This window comes from Vidua macroura, chromosome 8 (assembly GCF_024509145.1).
Source record: "Vidua macroura isolate BioBank_ID:100142 chromosome 8, ASM2450914v1, whole genome shotgun sequence".
NCBI classification, from domain to species: domain Eukaryota; kingdom Metazoa; phylum Chordata; class Aves; order Passeriformes; family Viduidae; genus Vidua; species Vidua macroura.
The window spans coordinates 18195775-18216944 of record NC_071578.1 but is presented as its reverse complement, the minus strand read 5'-3'; the positions used below and the strand labels follow the sequence as shown (position 1 = coordinate 18216944).

The 21170-nt window shown below is 37.7% G+C and overlaps 1 protein-coding gene across 3 annotated transcripts in view; it reads left to right on the top strand.

The window, feature by feature from the left end:
* MAPK8 (mitogen-activated protein kinase 8) overlaps positions 1-21170 on the top strand; it is a 39046-nt gene that overhangs the window by 6004 nt on the left and 11872 nt on the right. For all 3 annotated transcript variants that reach the window (XM_053983537.1, XM_053983536.1, XM_053983538.1), the window contains exons 2-6: positions 10430-10596; positions 13117-13246; positions 13502-13560; positions 13689-13827; positions 18224-18389. In XM_053983537.1, the coding sequence (XP_053839512.1) occupies positions 10475-10596; positions 13117-13246; positions 13502-13560; positions 13689-13827; positions 18224-18389 (616 nt within the window). In that variant the 5' untranslated portion in view covers positions 10430-10474. The remainder of the gene's footprint in view (positions 1-10429; positions 10597-13116; positions 13247-13501; positions 13561-13688; positions 13828-18223; positions 18390-21170) is intronic.

Below are 21170 nucleotides of genomic sequence, written 5' to 3'. Positions count from 1 at the left end.
AGGAAGCTTCTGGCAGCTTCTCACAGCTTCTCCCACCCCTGTAGTCCCCCTGCTACCAAGACCTGGCCATGCAAAGCCCATACACTGGGGCAGAGCATCAGACACTACTGAAGTCTAAGAGAAATCGGACAACATATCAGACTATTGCAATTAGTAAGTATTGGTGTAGTTTCCTACAAATTACCCAGATAGTAGTTGCGTTATTTTGAAATGTGCTGCCTTCCTTTCCACCCCACTCCCAAGAAATTATTGTGCAAAGTATTGTATTGTGTTACAAGAGGTATCTCTGAAGGAATTCTTAGTGCTGAAGTTGTCATGTGCTGGAGTTTTGTTCCATTCTAAAGCTCTTATTATAGAGGTATTTCATGCCAAATACTTTAGATGGGATTTCACAGCACATTAATCTGCTTGTATTTCACAGATAAATGCATGAATTAACAAAACTAGCACATTCATAATTGGATTCTATGTTTTTGTAGCTGGGATTAAAGGTTAAAATTAATGTAGTTTTAAAACATTCCGAAAACTTTTTCCCAGCTGTTACCCAAATCCTTCCTTCCTCTGATGTTCTATAGCTATTGTCCTCTTGATCACTGATATTGAATTACTATTTTAGGTCACTTGGTATCTTTTGTTTGCTGTCATCCTTTAAAACAATTAAAGAACGATTTAATTTGTTTTTTTGCTGAAACATTTAGATTTATATGCTTTTTTCCCCCTGCAAAAAGAGGTTAAAGAACAAGCATTTCCTCCCACTCCAGGATTACTCTCAGGGTAGGATTTTGTTTCTAAACTTCTGCAAATCTCATTGAAGCAGTCTGGGTTATATTCACTGGTTCATTTTGCTGATGGTTTGCCTCTTTTTTGCTTTGCCAGTGGTCATTGGATGTACAGAGCTACCATATGAAGGCAGGCCTTTGTGGAATGGTGGGAATTAGTGGTCCCTTAAGTAGTCAGCTGAAACAGTGTTGTGCCCAGATTAGTAATTTATTCTTTCCTTTTCAATTTTAAGTTATACATGGTTACGTTTTTTCAAGTACCTGAATAAGTTGAATGGGCCATGACACATGATTCTACCAAAAGGGAGCTACATAAGGCAATATGGAATGGCATTCCCTAGAATGCAGTAGTTTCAGTCATGCTTTAGGCATGATTATGATTAAATGTGTTTTCTGGGTCCAGCAGCAGGCACTTCTATTGCACTTCTGACAGTTAAATTGGATGATTGCAATAGAAGAGTTTGTTGAACTGTTGCTTTACTGAATTTTCACTGATTTCAGATTTTAAGAACAGTATTTACAAAAAACCAAAACAAATTAATTTGACAAATATTGCCCTGCATTAAACCTGAATATTTTAAGCTTTGAAAAACATGCATACCTTGGTTTTATCCCCATTTACCATTCTTTTCTATAATCTTTTATTTGAAAAAGGATTAAGGAATTGAAAGATCCTTGTCTTATCCTATTATTTCTGAAAAGGAGAGTTTTGCTAAGAATAGTCTTTTAATCTGTTGTCATAACAGCTTCTTTACCAAAATGTAGAGTTACACAAATTTTCTTTTGTTGAAGCTATTGTGGTTTATGATTTCTGTGACAAAACTGACCTGGAAGACACAACATCTTATATTATTATATATTGTGGTAATAGGATTCATCATGGAACCAATCTGTTCTGGAGCTTCACATGGCATTACACTGAAGAAGCTGCAGAGATGCTCTCCTATCAAATGTAGCACAGCAGAGTTTGCAGAGTGATATTTTTTCTGTAGATATAGCACTATTCATTCTGATAATGCTTGTTCTAGAAAAATGCTACCTAATAAATCTATTCATGATTAATTAAAGTCACAGTTCAGGAGACAATAAAAAAAAAATCAAGAAGAAAGGTAGGATGAGAATCTCCATCATTAGAAATGCCTGTTTGCAGGCTGGTTAGTGTTGCATGCTGCAGCCTGTCTGCCTCATTTACAGCTTCCTGGCATTTGAATCTAAAACCTGTTTTAAAGGGAATGGAAGATACTTTTCTAAAACAGTCTCTGCTGATGTCTAATGACTTAATAAAAGAAGAATATTTAAGAATATAAGAACTCTGCAGTGTATTCCATTACAAATACATCATTTCACTGTACAACCTCCTGTGTTGAACTTTGTGTCACATGTAGCCTTATCACAAAATACAGCCTCCTGGAAAAACATGTAATAAAGAATACCATATTGCAGCAGAGTGGCAGTGTAGTAAACTAGATTAGAAGTGATCTGTAACTTGGTAAGAATTAGTTAAGTGCTGTTGGCCACAGGTGAGGGTTTTCCAGAGAGGGGGCACTGGTATTCCAGAGCAGCTGTGTTGTAGGAGTTGACTCTGAGAAGTGCTGGAAGGTTGTATGTGTTGCTGTCTTACTTGCTGCTGATTTGGATTACCAGGACTGTGTCTATCACCAAAATCAACTTGAAAGCCTCAGATAAAGTTTGGGTAAATCTTAAGCTTTGTAACTCTTAGTGCAGCTTTCAGGAGGTTTAAGTATTTATGTTGGTGTCTTTCTCTAGAGATAACTTCATGTTTAGATTATGTGCCTTTAAAGATAATATATTTCATAAACCTGGAAATCTGGATAGCACTTGGTGTGTAATAATCACAGATGATGAAGAAATGTGAGGTTTCATTTTCCTGTCACAAATTGGCAGACTCTCCTTGCTTAGAGGGGATAGGGAAGTGGCTGAAGGAATGGTAGATACCCAAGCACAATTTTTCACCTTTTCATGGAGCTGATAGCATGCATTCACCTATGCATCTTTCTTTCCTTGCCCTCAGGCTACTGTTAAGTCTCTGTATTTTGACTTACCTTTTCATTTTTCTGTTTTCTGAATCTTAATTTTGTTTAACTTCCCATGTGATGAAGTTAGAGCTGCTGGTGGCTGTAATGTGTGTTTTGCCTAATTTGGCAGGCAGGCTCTAAACCAAAAGTCTGGAAAATTTCTTCTATGACCACCTGAATTTCTTCAATGACCAGCTGCTTTAGTCACAACTGTAAAGAGAGATAAAACTGAGTAGCCTGAAGTGCCAGAAGTGAATCAGTTACCTGACTGGTTTAGGTAATATGTGTAAGATAAACAGAAACATACAGCCCACGTGGCTTTTTTTCCTGTGCTTTATGGCAGTCTCTTTAATTGTCCTGTGCCATTAACAAACAATGCTTTAGCTTTTCATGAATGACTATTATATGCATTTTTTAAATTAAGTTGAATTAAGTGAAATCCTCTCTCAATATGAAGTTTACTGATAAAAAACAAAAAATGTCTGTTTTGAAAAGAGAATCACTGCAAAACTTACATTGTTTTTAAGCAATTTACTGTGGTGCATTTGCTACTTGATTCATGATTATCCTGCTTGTGCAAGGTGTGTGATGTGTTTTATCTGACTGTAAAGAATTCACTTCTCAGATGAATTGAATTTGATATTAAACAAAGCTAATGCTTTAGTGGTACCAGAAATTATTATCTTATTTTGGGTGTTTTGCAAGAGATGTCTCACAATTTGCTTTAGAAATGTGCGGTAAAATTGATTTTTATATAGAGGGTACTCAGAAGCTGTGAATGCAGGTTCAGCAGTTCAGCTGACCCTTGTTCAGCAGGCAGGATGAGAAAATACTGGTGTGTTGGTTTGCATAAATGCTTGCTTTGAGCTTCTGAGGGAAATGTGATGTGGAGGTGCTGACTCTGCCTTTGCTCCATGGGGAGCAGTGTGTGAAATTGCTGGTGGAGCTTGGGTGGTTCTGTCCTTTCCAGCTGCCCCAGCAGTGCCAGGAAATGGCTCACCTGGAGCAGTGTTTATCAACAGGAGTTGTTTCTTGTGGCTTTCTGCATGTTTGCATGTGATCTTACACTACCTGTTTATAGACAGTTACCAGTATTTTGCTAGTTACAGTCTTAATTTTTATTGCTGCCAGTTGGAGGTCTTTCCTTACAGCTAAACAGCCCCTGAGTCATTAGTGACTTCTGATAGTGTGTCAGACTGTTCCAAGGTTCTGAGACATGGAAGCGAAAAGCTCAAGTTCCAGTTGCCTTATACAAAAATCCTTGTCTCCAACTTCAGGTTTCCCTAATTTCAGGTTCAGCTGTTAATATTTTGGCACTGGTGACTGCACCTGTGAGTGATTGCTATTTCAGGCTGAATAGTATTTTAATGTAATTTGATGCAGGGAGTTCCAGCACTGGTGCAAAAAACATTATATTGAAAATGAGCTGTTTGAGCTAATTTCTGATTTTGTTATTAACCTTCTATTGTGAGTTTTGAAACCATTTGGGGTGAGGTTCCCAAAAAAGCACAATCTTTAGTGGAAACATTTACTTTTGATTAGATGCTATAGTATTGATCAGAGAAGTCTGGCAGGGGAAACGCTGGAGAACATGCCAGCTTCAAGTTCCTATCTGTATGACTGACTCTGCAAATATAATCCCTGGGGCATCCCTGCTTCAGTGACACTGCAGAACATGTCTGTCCTCAGTGTCAGTGAAATTGGCTTTTTCACAAGAGGGTGAGTAACAGCCTGAAAAGGGAATACTCAAGGGGCTGCATTTGCCAGCAGCTGCTGCTGGAAGCTCTGCTTGGGAAATAAGTATGTTCCTCTTTCCTGGCTGTCAGTAATAATTCCCTTCTCCTGTCCCTCCCTTCAAAGCAAACAAGGAAGCTCCCAGTGTTAGTGGTGGCTGGGGATCAGGCAGTTTACCTGTGCTCCACCCAGGTGCTGTAGCTGCTGGCACAGCCCCTTCATGGGCTGACTGAAGTGACTGAAAAAAGCAGCAAGTCAGCTGCTTTCAATTAAGATGAATATCAAAACATGCATTTTTTGCATGGATAAAAAGGATAGGTCCTTTTTTGTATGTATGTATGTTTTCTTTTAATGACTCCTAGTCTGTCTTTGAGCTGGAAGCTGGCTTTCAGTAGATATGACATTTTATGGACTCATTTTGCCCCGTTCCATTGTAGTTTATAAAGCACATAAATATTAGGGTGGGGAAGATTTAAAATACAGGAAGCTCGCTAAGTTTAATTTAGATAAAAAAGAAAAAGTTGCTAGTTGTTTTTTCTATGAAGAAGTTTTTTCCTTTCCTGCCCCTCAAATTCTATTACAACAATGTAAAAGGTAAAAGTTGACCTATTTTTGTAAGAGGAAAAAATAGAGGGCTGAGCATGGAGTCTGCTGAAGAATTTTTGATAAATTGAGTAACATTTATCAGTACCTCTGGTGTTTTCCTAGAAGATCCTCAGGTCATCCTCAGGGCACTTGGATTCTAATCTCCATCATCCTCATTGTATGTTTTGTAGATGGGGTTAAAAACCACCCAAATCTTCCTCTACTAATTCAGACTCTGTTTTGTTGTTATTTTTGTCTTCATGTTCTCCTTGGTAAATTTTAAATATTTATTTCTGTTTTGATTCAGGATCTGGAAAAACTCTTCAGTCACTACTAATCAGGGTAAAAACTCTTAGGACCTTGTGGCTCTTGAGGCTCTTTTATATGCGTATATCTGGAGCTGAGCATTGCAAGAAAGCTCCCTCTATGTAAGGTAATAGGATTACTTGTCTGTTCCAAACAGAACTGGAATCTGGGGAAAGACATCAGTTATGAAGACTAAAATCAGATTGTCAGACACTGTGAACCTGTGCTTTTTAAGTAGTAGGCACCTCCTTGTTATAAAAGGGCCTCCAGGTGACTTTTGGATTGCATCATTAAGTTCAGTCCAAATTTGCAATTACTTTCAAATAGATGATCATCTATTTTATGGAAATGGTAATAAGGTGACTAGTGGCCAAGAAAAGACTGCTGGAGTGGAGAAGGGAGTGCTTTATTTCCCTGTATGTCCTCCCCTTCTAGCAGACTCCTCAAATTACAGTAACTATCTTAATAAGGTGAAATGGCAGATACATATGAAGAAAACTGTATCTAGTTTCCTAGATGACTAGAAAAAGTCATCATCTGATCCAGCTGGAGCATGTTGTTAGTCATTATATGAACCTGTAAACTGCAACATCAAATTATGGCAAAGGTTGCATTCATATTAGTGGGTTTTGTTCATTGTTTATTAATTCAGGACTCTATGTAGTTGTTCCCTGTTAAATTGTACCAAGGGCAGCGTTGGATTAACACAGAGAGCTCTAAATCTTTGCAAGAGATTTATCAATCTGGCAACAATGTTTGCCAAACCAGTGAAGTAATACCTTTATTTAAACAGCCCATAATACACTTTATTAAGTTTCATTTGCTGTTTTGTACTCAGGAATATTTTGCTTTATAGCCAAATTTATTTTTCTATATCAAACCTGTCATCTTTTCTGAAATTACCATCTTTAGTGGAGAAAGACTTGCTTCACCATCTGTTTATTGTTAAATCCTCAACAGGTTCTGGGAAATCAAGTAATTGGCTTTGAATTCTCCACATATAAATGGCTATAAAAAATGTAGCTGTCCTAAAGTTTAAAAAAATTAAATGTGCCTTAAATTTCTTGTCTTTGAGCAAACTGGAGTGACACTACCCTTTTCTGTTTGAACTTGAAAGCAGTAGGCAGGTCATAACGTAGAAATCTAAAAGTGCCTTTGTCATGTTTATGCAGGTTTCCCCAGCCTCAGTACTTCTTTTCCTGGTGAACACTGAGATTTAATGTTCACTTTGGCTTTACTGAATCTGTAACAAGTGAAGATTGACTTCTTGGTGGACAAAAGATACGTTAAAATGTAGTTATTTTAAGCAATGTACCTGCGCTGTACTTCCGACCTGAGCTATACAAGAATCACTCCAGTATATTTGTGGTTTTGTTTAATAGTTGCAACCTGAGATCAGAGCTGTAGACTTTCAGTTTGTGCTGTGCCACTTGTCCTGTGCGTGGTGTGAGCAGGGCAGGGTTCTGTGCAATGCAGGTGTGCAGTAGCAGAGGGGAGAGGCACAGCAGCTGGAGGCTCCTTAAACACGCGGCAGCATTAGGAGTACTTCGGGCAACTCTGTGGAGGGTGTTCAGCTTAAAACCATCTGATCTGTGAAAGTGTAATTTGAAAGCCGTGCAAATCCTAGAGTCGTCAGTGAGGATATTCATTTTAGAAAAAGCTTCAGGGTTTTAGACATCTTTGGCATTTGTAATGACTTAATAATATCTTGCTGCAGTTTTCACCCAGTTAATGTTAACTCCTTTTTCCAAATGCTTTATCTGCATTAATATTTAACAGAGCTGGAAGTATTGCAAAATACAACGTTCAGTTTCGAGGGCAGCATGGACAAACAAAACATGAAAACCATTATTACTTCTGAGACTAATTGAATGATCTATGAAGTTACCTTCAAAAACAATTCTTTTGTTTTCTAAATTTGAGCCTTTGAAGCAAGCATATGTGAAAACTAGGCTGTGTTTGCACTATCCATTTAGCAGGTGTCCAGGAACTTTTAAGCATGACAGCTGAAAATTAGACAAGCATTCAAAAACACATGATGCATACATCACATCAGCTATGTGTGAACTGTATTTTCACAAATTAAATAAAATTCATTAATGCAAGAGCTTTGTATACACTGTCCCATTTGTTTTGCATTCAGTAGCAAACTAGCATGTACTTGAAGACCTGTTGGATTTTTCTAGGTCAACCACAGATTCCTACAGAACATTTCATTTTCATGGTGTTAGATGCCTTCTAAATAGAGTTATTGAATCAGCATTGATAGGTAGCTTATGTTGGTTATATTACTATTTAATGTGTTAATATATGTAATTGTTTTATTTTTAAATTGCCTTCTTCCATTTCTGCATCTCTGTTGTAGTCTTCATTTTTTGTGAGTCCTACTTCTGAGCAGTGCCTGTAGTAATCTTTCACTGTAGAACAGTTGTGCCAGCACATGTAGACAGATCGCTGTTAGTTGGTGTTTCTGTTGTACCTCAGACATGTCATGCCCCAAAGACTGTTTGCTGGCTTAGCATCCAAAGTTTCTTCCAAGACTTAGTCCACTTGATGCTTGCTTGTTTAGGAGAGGATTGCTTTAGAAGTCATGATCATGAAAGCCAAGTCTGATTTAATGCAAAACTTGCAGTTAATGATGGTTGTTCCCATCTCTGGTTTTTCTCATTTCTTATGTTTTATTGTATTTCAGGGTACTGGGGTATGAAAAATATCTGCTCAGCTGTACTTCTTCACTGAAGTAGAAATAAACTGAGTATATATAATTTCTTACATGAAAGGAAACTCCTAGAGTAAGATACTATGCATTAGAGCATAGGATGAATCCTGGATTTTCATGTTGTGTTGTCTAATGAAGGTATAAACCAGCACTTAAGAGCAGTCTTAGAGACTGAGCTGTACAGAGCAAATGTTTCTCCACCCTTTAAGTTGGCAATATTCTGGCTTATTCTATTTCCATATCCCTAGTGGGAAAATTATTGCTGGCGTTCCATTTCTTTGTCTGAACAGAAGAGACACCTCTCAGATGTATGGGTTTTGTCAGTTTTTAATGCAACCTTTGAAGCTTTCCTGTTCATTGTCAGTATCTCTAGTGATGGAAAGTGCAAAAGAGGTTGTAAAATATTTTGTGCTCTTATTTAAAGTAAGAGAGGCTTTCTTTCACAAGACCTGATCCATTTCTGTTCCTTTGTATGTCTGGAATGCATGCATTCAGGTCACTGCCTAGGCAAAGTAACCTTGAGCATAATTATGCATTGTTTTCAAAGTGATCTCCAGTTTCAAAAGCTCTGTCTTGGTCTGTATTTGATGTGAAGGCTAGCAGGTGTCATAGCCAAGAAAATACTGTTTCATGGTGGTGCTGTGCAGAAGGTAAATACTCAGATATCTTGGGGAGAGCACATAGTTTTCTAATGAATTTCTAACTGTGTATACATAAACTTGCTGTGCTTAATCAGGGGCCTATGAGCTGAGCAAATTTTTAATTGCATGCTCTTTCAGCTAAACTTCTTGGAGTCTTAGTGCAGATGAGCCTGGGCTGATTTTTAAAAGTAAGATTTGAGATTGCCAAGTGCAGCAGGAGTGACACGGTGAGGACAGGCCTGGTGACCGTCTGTCCCACGGGCGCTGCACAGCTGTGAGCCTCGATGGAGCCACGCTGGTGCCAGCTCTGCTCCTGACACCTTACATTCATTGCACTTCAGAGCCTGCTCTTCAGAGTTAAAGCTCTCTTACTCTGGAGGCCCCTTTAGAGCACTGACCAGTGGTATTGTATGTGTAAAAAGCATTGAATGAAACAGGGTCTGGAATGAGTATCAAGCCATCTCTCTCTGCCTTCTACAGCAATCAATTTATACACTCTGCAGAGACAAGTTTGCCAAATGTATTTCTATTGTTTATATAATTTTCCTCTGCAAGTTTTTGTGTTTTGTTGTTTTTTGTTTTTTTTTTTTTTTTTAATCTGGCCATTTTTAAGGTTTTTAATGCACCTTCAGTAGGGCTTTTAAATTGAAAGCTATATGAGCAAAGAATTAGCTCTTCTCTTTCCTACAGTACCTTTATGTCCCAAACCCATCTGTTTCTCCAGTATATTTAGGCTGTACTGGAAAAACATTTTTAACATATACCGTCCATACATTGTCCTGTATCTTGAGTAATAAATTTAATGTTTTCTGTATTAGACACAAAAATTAGTGTTGAAATACAGCATTATGCTGTCTTCCAGATATCTTGAAGTCAGAAAGTTTATAAAGAGCAGCCTTGTTGAGACATGCTAAAGGTACATGCCTTTCTTTAAGCAGAAGCAAATGGTAAATATATGCATATTTGTGTATGAACAATGCTATACATGATTTCTTTACTATTTTAAACATGCTTATTTTAAAGTTGGATGAAGACTTTTGGTCAGACTTCATTCTTAGTATTATTCACTTGTAGAGGAAGAAGTGTCAGTGAAACAATTTATAAACGTGCATACTTTTTAAGATTAGCCATTATACTTTCATAGATAAATGCTACTTGCATTTTCATGGAGCATTATGTTCAATGCATCCATGTTTGTTTTTACAACTGTGTCAGGCTGTACAGAACTGAGGAGTGGAAGTTGTTGACCACCTGAAGTCTCCTGAAGAACTGTTGGAACTGTAGTTACTGTTAGTGAATTCAGAATAAAACTTGCATCCAGCCTTGCAGATCCCTTAGGGGATTTCACTCTGGATGTGTTACTTTTAATTCCTACATTTTTGTTGTGCTTCCTTGGATAAACAGTACTTAGGGCAATATGAAGAAGTAATAACCACACAGGAATATCTTACAATTCAGTTTTGAAATATCTTTATCTTGACTGACTGTGGGCTGCCAATAAAAAATAACTTATATGTGCACTTGGGACTTATTTGGGAAGTGTCTTGTGTGTCTTAAAAGGAGTTTTGCCTTATGTCAGGTTACATATAGTTGCAAAATCTTAGTTTTTCTAATTTTATGTCTTCATAGGCCAGAAGCAAAATTTGGATGAAGTGAACGAACCAAGTTGCCGTCATGAGCAGGAGCAAGCGTGACAACAATTTCTACAGCGTTGAAATTGGAGACTCAACTTTCACCGTATTGAAACGGTATCAGAATTTGAAACCAATAGGATCAGGAGCACAAGGGATAGTATGGTAAGGTTTCTTTAAAATTTAAATGTACTTTTAGGTTTCCTTTACATAGTTTTTTGAAGTATTGTACGTTACAGAGCCAGGAGTGTGGACAATTACCTTTTACAGGCAAAACAGCAATGGTAACTGCTGACCATGTTTCCTCAGCAAGGGCTTGCTGTTGCTTTTTCACCTGTTCAGCTTTAGAACTGATGTCCTTCTGTGCAAATCCAGCCAGTTGTGCTGAGTCCTGCAAATTAATGGGGGATAAAGAAACTAATCCTAATCCTAAACCACACTGCTTGCAGTGAAACAAAAGCCAGAAATACTCTGTATAATATTTGCTGCTTGTAAATATTCACACTTCTTGAAGTTTGTTAGGAGTTTGTTTCACAATCTGAGTAGTCCTTGATACCAGTGAGTGAGCATTTGGGTGAGCATGATAGTTGTTATATGGAAGTGCCTGATGCAGTTTGGGAAAGTATGACCTGACAGTGTCATTCTTTGAGTAAGAGCTCTACTGTGTGGACTGAGAAGTGTCCAGTTGATTTAAGTTGTTGACAACTAGCTGCTTGTAGGCACTGTTTCCTGTGCAGTGGCATTGCCTCAAAGAGAAATGTTGGCTTAACCTTCCTGGAAGCTTTTTTGAATATTTGAGAAAGATGTAAATATCACAGGACCTCACCAATTTTGCAGTTTATTGTAACTCTTAAGATGTAAACCAGGTACATAAAAATACAAAAGCATCAAGGAAGAGAAAGTTAGGGGTGAGTGTAGTCTCAATTCTGTCACCTCTTTACTACCTTGATCCTGTTCTTGATCAGTGTAAAGAGAATATGTGGTATTGGTGGGTTTTTAATTCATGTTTGTATTTTAGCAGGATTAATAAAACAGTGTAATAAGTGCAAATGGAAATTTGAAGAAAGAATGCTAGAAAGAGTTGTTTTTGAAATTGTAACTTCTGGCATTAAGATTACTGGTGTTAACTAGCAGCAACAAAATAAGTGATCTGAATTTTATTTGCATATGAGTTAACATACTGAGGATGTAGACAGTTGCTTGACTAGTTTGTTTAGTTAGAAATGCCAATAAAACCTTTAGCTGTTATTACTGTCCTTCTGATGGCCAATCGTATGTTAACTATTGCCTGTTTTCCAAATTTATTGCCCTTCCTAGAGCAGAGATCCCAAAACTGACCATGTAATTACTCTAGGGCCATTCTGTAATTGCTGCTAGTGGTGTAATTTAGGCTTTTTAGTTAAATCACAGCTTATACTGATGAGGCCTGTGGTTAGATCTTGCCCATGTATCTCCATACAGTGCAATTCTTTGGATTGGAGTTTTTGTTGTCAGTGGTGATGGTTTGTATTTGTTTCTTTTTTGTTGTTGTTGTAACTGATCCAACTTGATTTGGAGGACTGTTAAGTAGATGGCCTGATAGTGAAACAGGCTCTAGGCTGCTGTTATGTACAGGGAATGCAGAAGTTTAAATACTAGAACAGGAGTCACATGTTGGCCACCTTTCCTAAAATAATCCTTATTTTTGGTGCAGGTGGGAGAATTCCAGCTATAGTGGAAAATGTACATTAAAGAAAGTTACTAGTACATGTTGGTCCCATTTTTTTTTTCTTTAGTAGTGTCTAGAGGTTTTGCTGATGATAAATTAGAAATCGTTCAAGCCTACTTACTACATAGGCAATCCACTTCTTAAAGTAGTGAGTTGGATTTAATAGATGCTACTGTTTACTGGCAGATACTCTTCATTAGATTGGAGTACCATTCTTGAGAAGAGACAAGAAAATATTTTCCCTGATGAGACTTTTTTAGTAACTGATAAATATTTCCTGAGTCTGCATGGCAGTCAGCTGTTCTATTAGCTCTTACAGGAAAAACAAGCCATGCCTTCCTGTCCTGGAAATGTGATACGTAAGGGAGTTGTCTCCAATAACAGTTTTCATCAGTTAAACAGCCTGTGTTACTGAATTGTATGACAATGTTGGCATTAGTCTGCAAACAAAATGTTTTTTTTTTTTCACCAAGTTAAAGCCAGCGATATCTAGAGGTTAAAGCTTTCTTAACAATTTTTTGTCTTGACTTTGATGCTGTTATTGTCATCAGGATATTAAGCAACTAAATAATTGAAAGCATGGGACCTTTTTTTAACCTACTTTTCCTGGCTTCTCCCTTTTAGTGTGAAGATTTTATGTAAAATTGATGTGCTTTTTATGTTTCAAGTGATCTTTTGTATATGGTCTGTTCTTGAGTGCCAGGGAGTGGCAAGAACTTTGTATCTTTGGAAGCAGAAACACTGCATTATATTGTAGAGATTGTCATGTGTTAATGCTCTGAAGCTGGGAAATATTTTTAAATTTTGAATCACTCAGCATGCAAGAGCACTTTGCTATATCACATTGCTAAAGCTGGATAACACTGAAAATCTGGGGTTTCTGCAGACATGATATAAAGTAGCTGAAAATGTTTGGAGCTGCCACAGCTTAAAGGACCTTGACACTAGAGATGTAGTAATGTTATTTTTAATTACAGTGCAGCTTATGATGCCATCCTTGAGCGGAATGTTGCAATCAAGAAGTTAAGCCGACCGTTTCAGAACCAAACCCACGCTAAAAGAGCCTACAGAGAGCTTGTTCTTATGAAGTGCGTTAATCACAAAAATGTGAGTGCAGTGTCCTGCTTCAGATCTTGAAGAATTAACTGGAAGGCTATCCTTTGTAAAATCTGGAAGTACTCCTTTCAAAATCATTTGTATCTGTTTACATCATGTTAGGCCTGGTTGAGCTGCTGAGCATCTTGAGCTTCAGTGTATACCAGGAGGTTCATATCAGAATAATAATAACTAGTTTTGAAATATTGACTCTGCAACTTTGTTATTGCCGTGGTACAATTACCCTTCCTCTCCCCCTCCCTGCAGATAATCGGCCTACTGAATGTGTTCACACCACAAAAATCCCTGGAAGAATTTCAAGATGTGTAAGTCAGATTTGAGCTAAGGCTGAGAATTTATTTTTAAAGTATTCATATGAAAAGACAAGCAAGAGAGAGAATACAGTAAAATGGCAGTATTATCTGATTATTCTTTTTTTTTTTTCCTTTGTAAGCTACATAGTGATGGAGCTCATGGATGCAAATCTCTGCCAAGTGATTCAGATGGAGCTGGACCATGAACGAATGTCCTATCTTCTTTATCAAATGCTGTGTGGTATCAAACATCTTCATTCAGCTGGGATTATTCATAGGGTAAGTGAACTAAATGGTATAATTTGCATTTTAGCTCTGGTTTTATCTTGAGTATTTAAAAGATAAAAGAAGATAGAATTAGGAGCATGAAGGGCGTTTCATAGTCTGTCCCATTGGCAGGGAGAGAAAATTGAAAGGAAATCATCACACCTTTTTTCAGGGTAATTCTGGAATGAACCTTTTGAATGTTTAAATGATTTGATAATGATCTGCACAGAGCAAACTGAACATTTTTGCAGTGAGTTGCATTACCTCCTCTAATTCTGTATAATGTTCTACTTTAGTTGCCATGGCAGGAAAGGATATCTGGAAGCGTCTCTGCCTTTATTGTTTTGGTAACCAAACCTGAAATTCCATCTTTGGAATGAACTGCCTATTTTATTTCTTCTCCTTTACTAGTAGAGTAAAGAATAACTATCTAAAGTCTCATTTCTGAAGCAATAGAAAAGATTTTATTAACCTTAGTGATGAGGGATGGTTTCAGTCCTTACTGCACAGTCTTCCTCATGATATGCACAGGAAAGCAGATCACAAATGGCAATTCTGTGCACTGCCACAGCATTTGGTTAGGATGCTTGTCCAGGTCAGTGGTCCACCACATTGTGACTGGGGTGTTGAATGGTCTGCAAGCTGGATCTGCAGTCTGACACTCCTGTTCAGTGGGTCATCTTTTCCCCAGGGAAACAGGGACAGTTATTTGAATCGAAAATACGGCTCAAATGGGCAAATGCTTCCTTTTGCTCAGCTAGTTCTAGTACTCATCAGCTGCTTCATTCCAGTGAGGAGCTCAGGGAATGAAGGTGAAACCTTCCTTCTTGCATGCAGTTTCACTGAACTGCTATGTTGGAAGAGATGGGCAAGGGAGGGAGAACCATTGCCTGCAACCAGGCATTGTACCTGATGCTGCATGGTCTGCTTGTGGGTGTTTGAGATAGGTCACTTGGGCCTTTTGCATTGCTCTGGGAATGCTCAGCAAAACTAGGTTGTTCCACTTACTATTGTGGTACTATATTTCCTATGAATGAAAATATGCAGCCTATGGTGTTGTGATGTATGTGCATGTGGGTCTGAAATAATGGTTTGCATCCAGTTTCACATTTCCTCTGCAATATCTATATATGCAAGTTTAATGCTGTGGATTTTCCTAGGTCTTTTTTTTTTTTTGTTTTGGAAAACAGTGTATTGTCTGGACATGCTAGAGTAGGTAAAGTCAGAAAGTCTCTCTGTCGATCTTAGCACAAGCTTAAGGGAGCTTCTAAAAGTGTGCTTGCCTCAGGGTGGTTTGTACTCCTCTGAAGTGGGCATTGATCCTGTAGAAGTTTTGGATAAATTTAAACAGTTTTACATTTATAGAAAAGAAGTAACTACTTAGGTAGTTGGGCAAGAGTAAAGACATCTTTGAGGATGGAATTCCTGCCTCTGTAAATATGGGTTAACACTTTGAAATGCTTCCTATCATACAGGGATAAAACTATCCTAAATAGGCCAAATACAATTGCTATGTAAATAGCACCATATGTATGCATGAATGCTTTTAAAGGACATGTGCAGATGCTTTTGAAGGACATTTCACTTGCATGACTTCCTGGTAGATTTTCAGCTGACAGCTTCTTCTTAGACTTTGTTAGAAGATTGAGGATATTCAGGCACAGCCTTACCTCCTGAGTGCATTGTGCCTTTGGCTTCAAGGTGTGAAGTATCAAAGTTTTGTTTTTCTGTGGAGGAAGCTGAACAAAACCTTGGAGTAAAAGGAAAATATCCTTCAAAGGGCCACATGTCACAGAGACCATGTGGCTGCAGTGGTAACTCTTTATACCACACTACTGGGCTCTCGGCACCAGTCCTTAGTGTCCAAAGCTAATTACTTTATTGAAACTTCTTAAAGATAGCCTGCAGTAGTTTGGCTGTCCAAGAAGCATTCTGGCTATGAATCTAATATTCTACTTTAGTGATCTCTAACGCTTTAAGATTTTTTTGGTGTTGGTAGGTTCACATGTTTTTTAACTGGGTTCTTCAGCTTCTAACATAGCTGTGGTAATCTCAGCATCTCAGTAACTTTTTCAAAACTTGTTGAATGACTGAAATCACAAAAATCTGTATATGTGCCTTATGGCACTGGATACTACTTACCATAGAAATAAGTGGGTTTTTTAAATAGCAACCTAGAGGCACAAGGAACAAGGCAGAGCTCACACACAAAGAGTTTCAGTAAACTTCACCTTGAAGCTGTAGGGGCAAAATTAGTTGCCATATCAATGGGTAAAGATTTGACCATAACTTTGTGCTGACTTTAACAGATGTTGGCATTACTGTGTTCCAAACATTTTGCAGAGAAGCAATTTCCAGGCAATATAGAAGTCCACGTTCATTTATATTTCACAGTCCGAGGATGAGTGATCAGCATTGCGGAGTTGTGCCTCACTGACTTTCGGAGGGACACAGAGTGGCTCATTAGTCTCGCACGGAGGCTCTGAAACATTGAACTCTGCCCAATTTTGAATACTTAACAAGGGGTCTAATTACAGAAGCCCTTCACAAGTCTTCTGTTAGAAAGAGAAAAGCCCCAAGAAGCCATGAATTACCCTCCAGAGATGTCCCTCTCTCCTTGTCTGGCTAATGGGGAGACGGCCATACAAGAATCTGTTTCTTAAACACTGGCATTTTACATTTTCAAAGTTCAGTGAAAGATTTTCTGCTATAGGTTCTGGTTGTATTTATCCATCCTAATTAATTTGGTCACTCCCAAAGGAGCTTTTGAGTTTCTGTTTATTTAACAGAAGATACAGATGCAGGTTTATAAGAGATGCAGGTTTTGCATCTCTGCATGAATTTTAATGTAGTGTAAGTCAATTCATCATTTTGATCCTAGACTTCATGACAGCTACATGGTGTTCAGAAATAAGAATGGACAACATTTGGTAAGCGAAGAGAAGATCTCTTAACATTTTGAGTGTTAATGCTGCAGCTTTGGGGAGGATGAGTGTAGTTAATACCCTGAGCATGCATCTGGCATTCTGCAATGAACATCCTGAAAATAATAAGTGTGTAGAAATAAAGCTGATAATAAAAAGGACTGTAGCAGAATCTGAAACATGCATATTAAATGGCCAGAATGCCTTATAGAATTAATAGAATAATAATAGAAGGCATTATAGAATTAATTTAAATTAATTTGTGGTATTTGAGAATGTTTAAGCTAAAGTTGTCTGCAGAGTCTTTGTGTGGAAATGCATGTGTGAATATGTATGTATGCAAGACTTTTAACTAGTCATTAAAATTCTCTTGTTCTGGAACTCTTTTTGTTGTTTCCTCTCTATCTTTAATGCAGTTTTCTTAGCATTATGAGGAGATTGCTGAAAGCCATCCAAGTACAAATGAAAACTACCTAAATCTGGCAGAAATCCACCTTTAAGTCTTTAAGAAACAATGACAGGGCTACTTATCAAATTATTACTACTCAGGTGAGGTAGTCCTCTGTCACATCTCAGGTTTTTCTCTCATTAATCTCAGAGTGTGGACAGGAAGTATCTTAGTCTTATCTGTGTTGTCTTGTGTGCTGTGAATGATCTTATGATTACAAAGTATTCTGAAGTTACTCTGTAACATTTACTCTGTGATATTCAGGTGTGTGTAAGGTACTGTTGAGGTGATGACAGAGACAGCCAGTGTAGTGTTTGTATAAATAAATGTTGGAAAGGCACTATTGTCAATAGGGTTCAAGTGTAGAGAATAGTTACCATGTTGCTAACCAAAATGATCCAAAGCCATGTCAGCATGTTCCACTCCAATTTAAGGATTGTGTTCATTTTTGGCAGTTTTTCAATGGTGCCTTTTTGGGTTTGGTTGCCAAACTTAATATAAAAACCAAGTCATAAATTGGAAACTAAAATCATGTGGGCATGGAGATTTCTGTTCAGAGAAATATATTGATTCAAAAGAGGTAATGTAACCTCAAGTAGCAAATGAACCTTTTACATTCATTATAATTCTAATAATTCTTGTATCAAGATAATTATTGAATCAAGTAATTGTCATGTTTCTTGTGTTCTGCATTGTAGTAATAATTACTGTTCCAGTGAGCAGTTTCTAGACTTTCCTGAGAGCTAACACTTCTTACTAACCTCAATTTATTTCAGACATTGCTAACATATCTTGTAATGCTGGTTGTATTTTCCTTCTTTAATTGCTATATAAATCTACAAGCACAATAAAGGAATTAATTCTGTAATCTGCTGAATGCACATAAATTAATGCAAGGGGAAAAAAAGCTGCAGTTATAGCAATAACCTAGTTGTGTGCATGGGATTTAATGTTAGCAATATTATCTTTTTAAAATGTGAACCACAGGCTACTTTTTGCTTGTCTTAGCAGTCATATATGATGTTTCTTTTTAAAGGATTTAAAGCCCAGTAATATAGTAGTAAAGTCAGACTGCACTTTGAAGATTCTTGACTTTGGACTGGCCAGAACTGCAGGAACTAGTTTTATGATGACGCCTTATGTAGTGACTCGTTACTACAGAGCACCAGAGGTCATCCTAGGGATGGGATACAAAGAAAACGGTCAGCAAATATAGTCTTTCTTTGGCATAGCTTTATTTTTTTTGTTTGGCACACCACATTTTACATGTTAATGTTTTTTTTCAAGCTGTAGAAATTTTATAAATTAGTCTTGTGACCAAAATGCAGATTCTGGATACACCAATTTGTTTATTTAACTCAACCCATTAGAAAATGTTTGCATTTAATAGGAGAAGAAATCAAGGGCCTTGTTTGTTTAAAAATTCAAATAACTTCCTTGTTAGATTCATGACATCCAGGAAGAACTGGAAATACATTTTCTTAATATGTGGTATGCACTTTGATATACCTTCATCTGACTTTATTCCTGGTGAAGATGTAAATTGTAATTCTTCAGTAGATATGTGTACTAAATTCAATGCTAAATAACTGTATTGGATATGGCCTTGCAGGAGATAGGGAGCATAAAGTCTACTGAGGGACAAACAAGATTACCTACTGTGGTATTGCTTTTTATTAAAACCAGCCCCATTTAAGCCTTTTGCACTAAGTTCTTAATGTTGCTGAAGAAAAACTCAGTAATATACTTGAGACAAGCATACAGCAAGTACTGTCAAGATGACAGTACATGCATCATAGATTCTTGAGGTCCATGACAAATTCCAAGGGAATTTTACTTTGCATACCCTTCCTCCTCACCATGCTTGCTCTGTGACCAGTCTGCCTTTCAGTGTCTTCTACAGGAAAATAAAAAAGAGCTGTCATTTGAGGGAAGCACATCATCAAATACATTGCACCTTCAAGGAAACAGCTAGTGGCACCCATTAGGAAAACCAAGTGCGGTGTCATTGCTGACGCTCCGTTGGAGCAGCCTGGTTCTGCTGCCATTGCACTGCTGTGCTGTCCCCGTGCTCAGGCAGCTCCCTGCTTTCCCTTGTTAACACCTCAGGCTGGCAGTGCCCACAGGTCAGCCCATTTCAAACCCTGCTGGCCAGGCCTCCAGGGAGGCCTTGAGCTGTCCCCTGGGGATGTGAGGTGTGGTTCCTCCTGACACAACTGGGGCTCGCTCTGCCTTTCAGCATTCCTAATGGAGTCTGCAAACCTGCCTGGCAACTGCATACCATTGCAGCAAGTGACTTCAGGCTGTGTGTGAATGGTGCTAGCAATGAAAGAAGCCAGCTCAAAGGAATGAGAGTAGATCTTTATTGCAAGACTGAGATACTTATTTTTTTAGATTGTTAGTGTGCATGAGAGAACCTACATTTCTTCAAATATCCTCCATGGTTGACTGTTTTTCCTGTAATCTAGGAGTCACAGGCTGAGTACAGCAAGTTAGTTATTTAATTCCTAAAGTTTTCTAGATTTGCAAATTTAATTTTGTCTTTTTTTCCCCAAAGAGTTTATATTGGCTATTTAAAGGACATTAAAGAAAAGTACCTAAAGCTCTAGTAGTGAGTCATGCAGCTGCCTTACAGAAGGAATTGATAAAGTCAGAAGTTTTCTGACTCAGCTCACCCAGTTTAAATTTTTGTCTTAAATAGTAATTTTGGGTTGCAAAAGCGTGAAACATTCTTTCCACTACTGTAGTTAGATTGTGTTCTAGAGTATCCTGTCAAGATTGTGACAATCCTGTTCCTTATGGAAGCGTGAGTTGTGTTGTGCATCATAAATAATAATTTACTTCCATTTGAAAAGCTATTGTGTCTTCCCAAAGCCAAATACATGGTCACTGAAATGAGAGTGGCACTTGTGGAGAATGTAAATGTATGGAGTGAGTCCAAAGACAATTGCATTTCCATATGTACTGCTCTCATTAAAAGGCAGTTTACGTGAGCTGTTAAGTCTGCTCTGCCAAGGAGTTTGTGGAGCTGCCATGACAGGGAGATGGGTATCAAGGATGCACTTACAGTAAGAACCATGGGCTGTCCAGGAGCCTCACCTGTTAGTATTGATGCTTATTATAGCCCATTACACCCAAAGTTAAACTAACTGTGAACTTATTTAGTGTGGAGTTAAATATTGAAAATTGACAGTTTTCTAATGGTTACAGGGTTGTCTGGCAGTTTCCTGCAGTTTGTGCTCTACTGAACTTGTGGGAGCATTGCAATATATATTTTGATGACTGAGATAATGTACTGCAGGGTAACATGTTTTTGGTGCTGTACTACACAGATACAAAATCTTCAATTGTTTTAAAACTACAGAGCCCAAACAAATACATGGAATTTACTTTTATGTAGGGTTTGTTACTGCAGGATGTTTGGGGGTGTCACATTAAGAAACCAACTAAAGGACACCGGAAATGTTTGTGCACATGCTCCTTAACAGATTTATGCACTGTTATGTCCATGATTATCAGGAAGGCAACACTGAAAAACAAGGAAAGCCTTAAACACTATGAAACAACTTTAACATTTCCTACTAGGTAGATTTGGTTTAAACTTCATTTTCACATGGTATTTTTTCTCCTAGAGTTATAAAAAATCAGTAAGTTCACTTCACAGGCTTAAGAATAAAATGGACTCCTTATGAGAGCAGTAGATTTTTTTAAAAGTATTTTTCAAATCTGTAATGAGATTTTAGTCTTCTGTAAAAGTATTCACACTAGCATTGGTTCAGCTTGCTACAAAAGTTAGAGACCTGTAATTAGGTAGGTCTTTGTTTGATTTAATGAAAGCAGCAAATCAAAACACCACAAAACATCTCAAGTTTGGTTTTGTAGGGATACCAGAAGAATGCTAACTTTATCATGTTGGACACAAGCTAAGTACAAGAGATTTGGGTATATTTTGGGTTGTGATGGCAGGAGGTTGTTTGCAGATC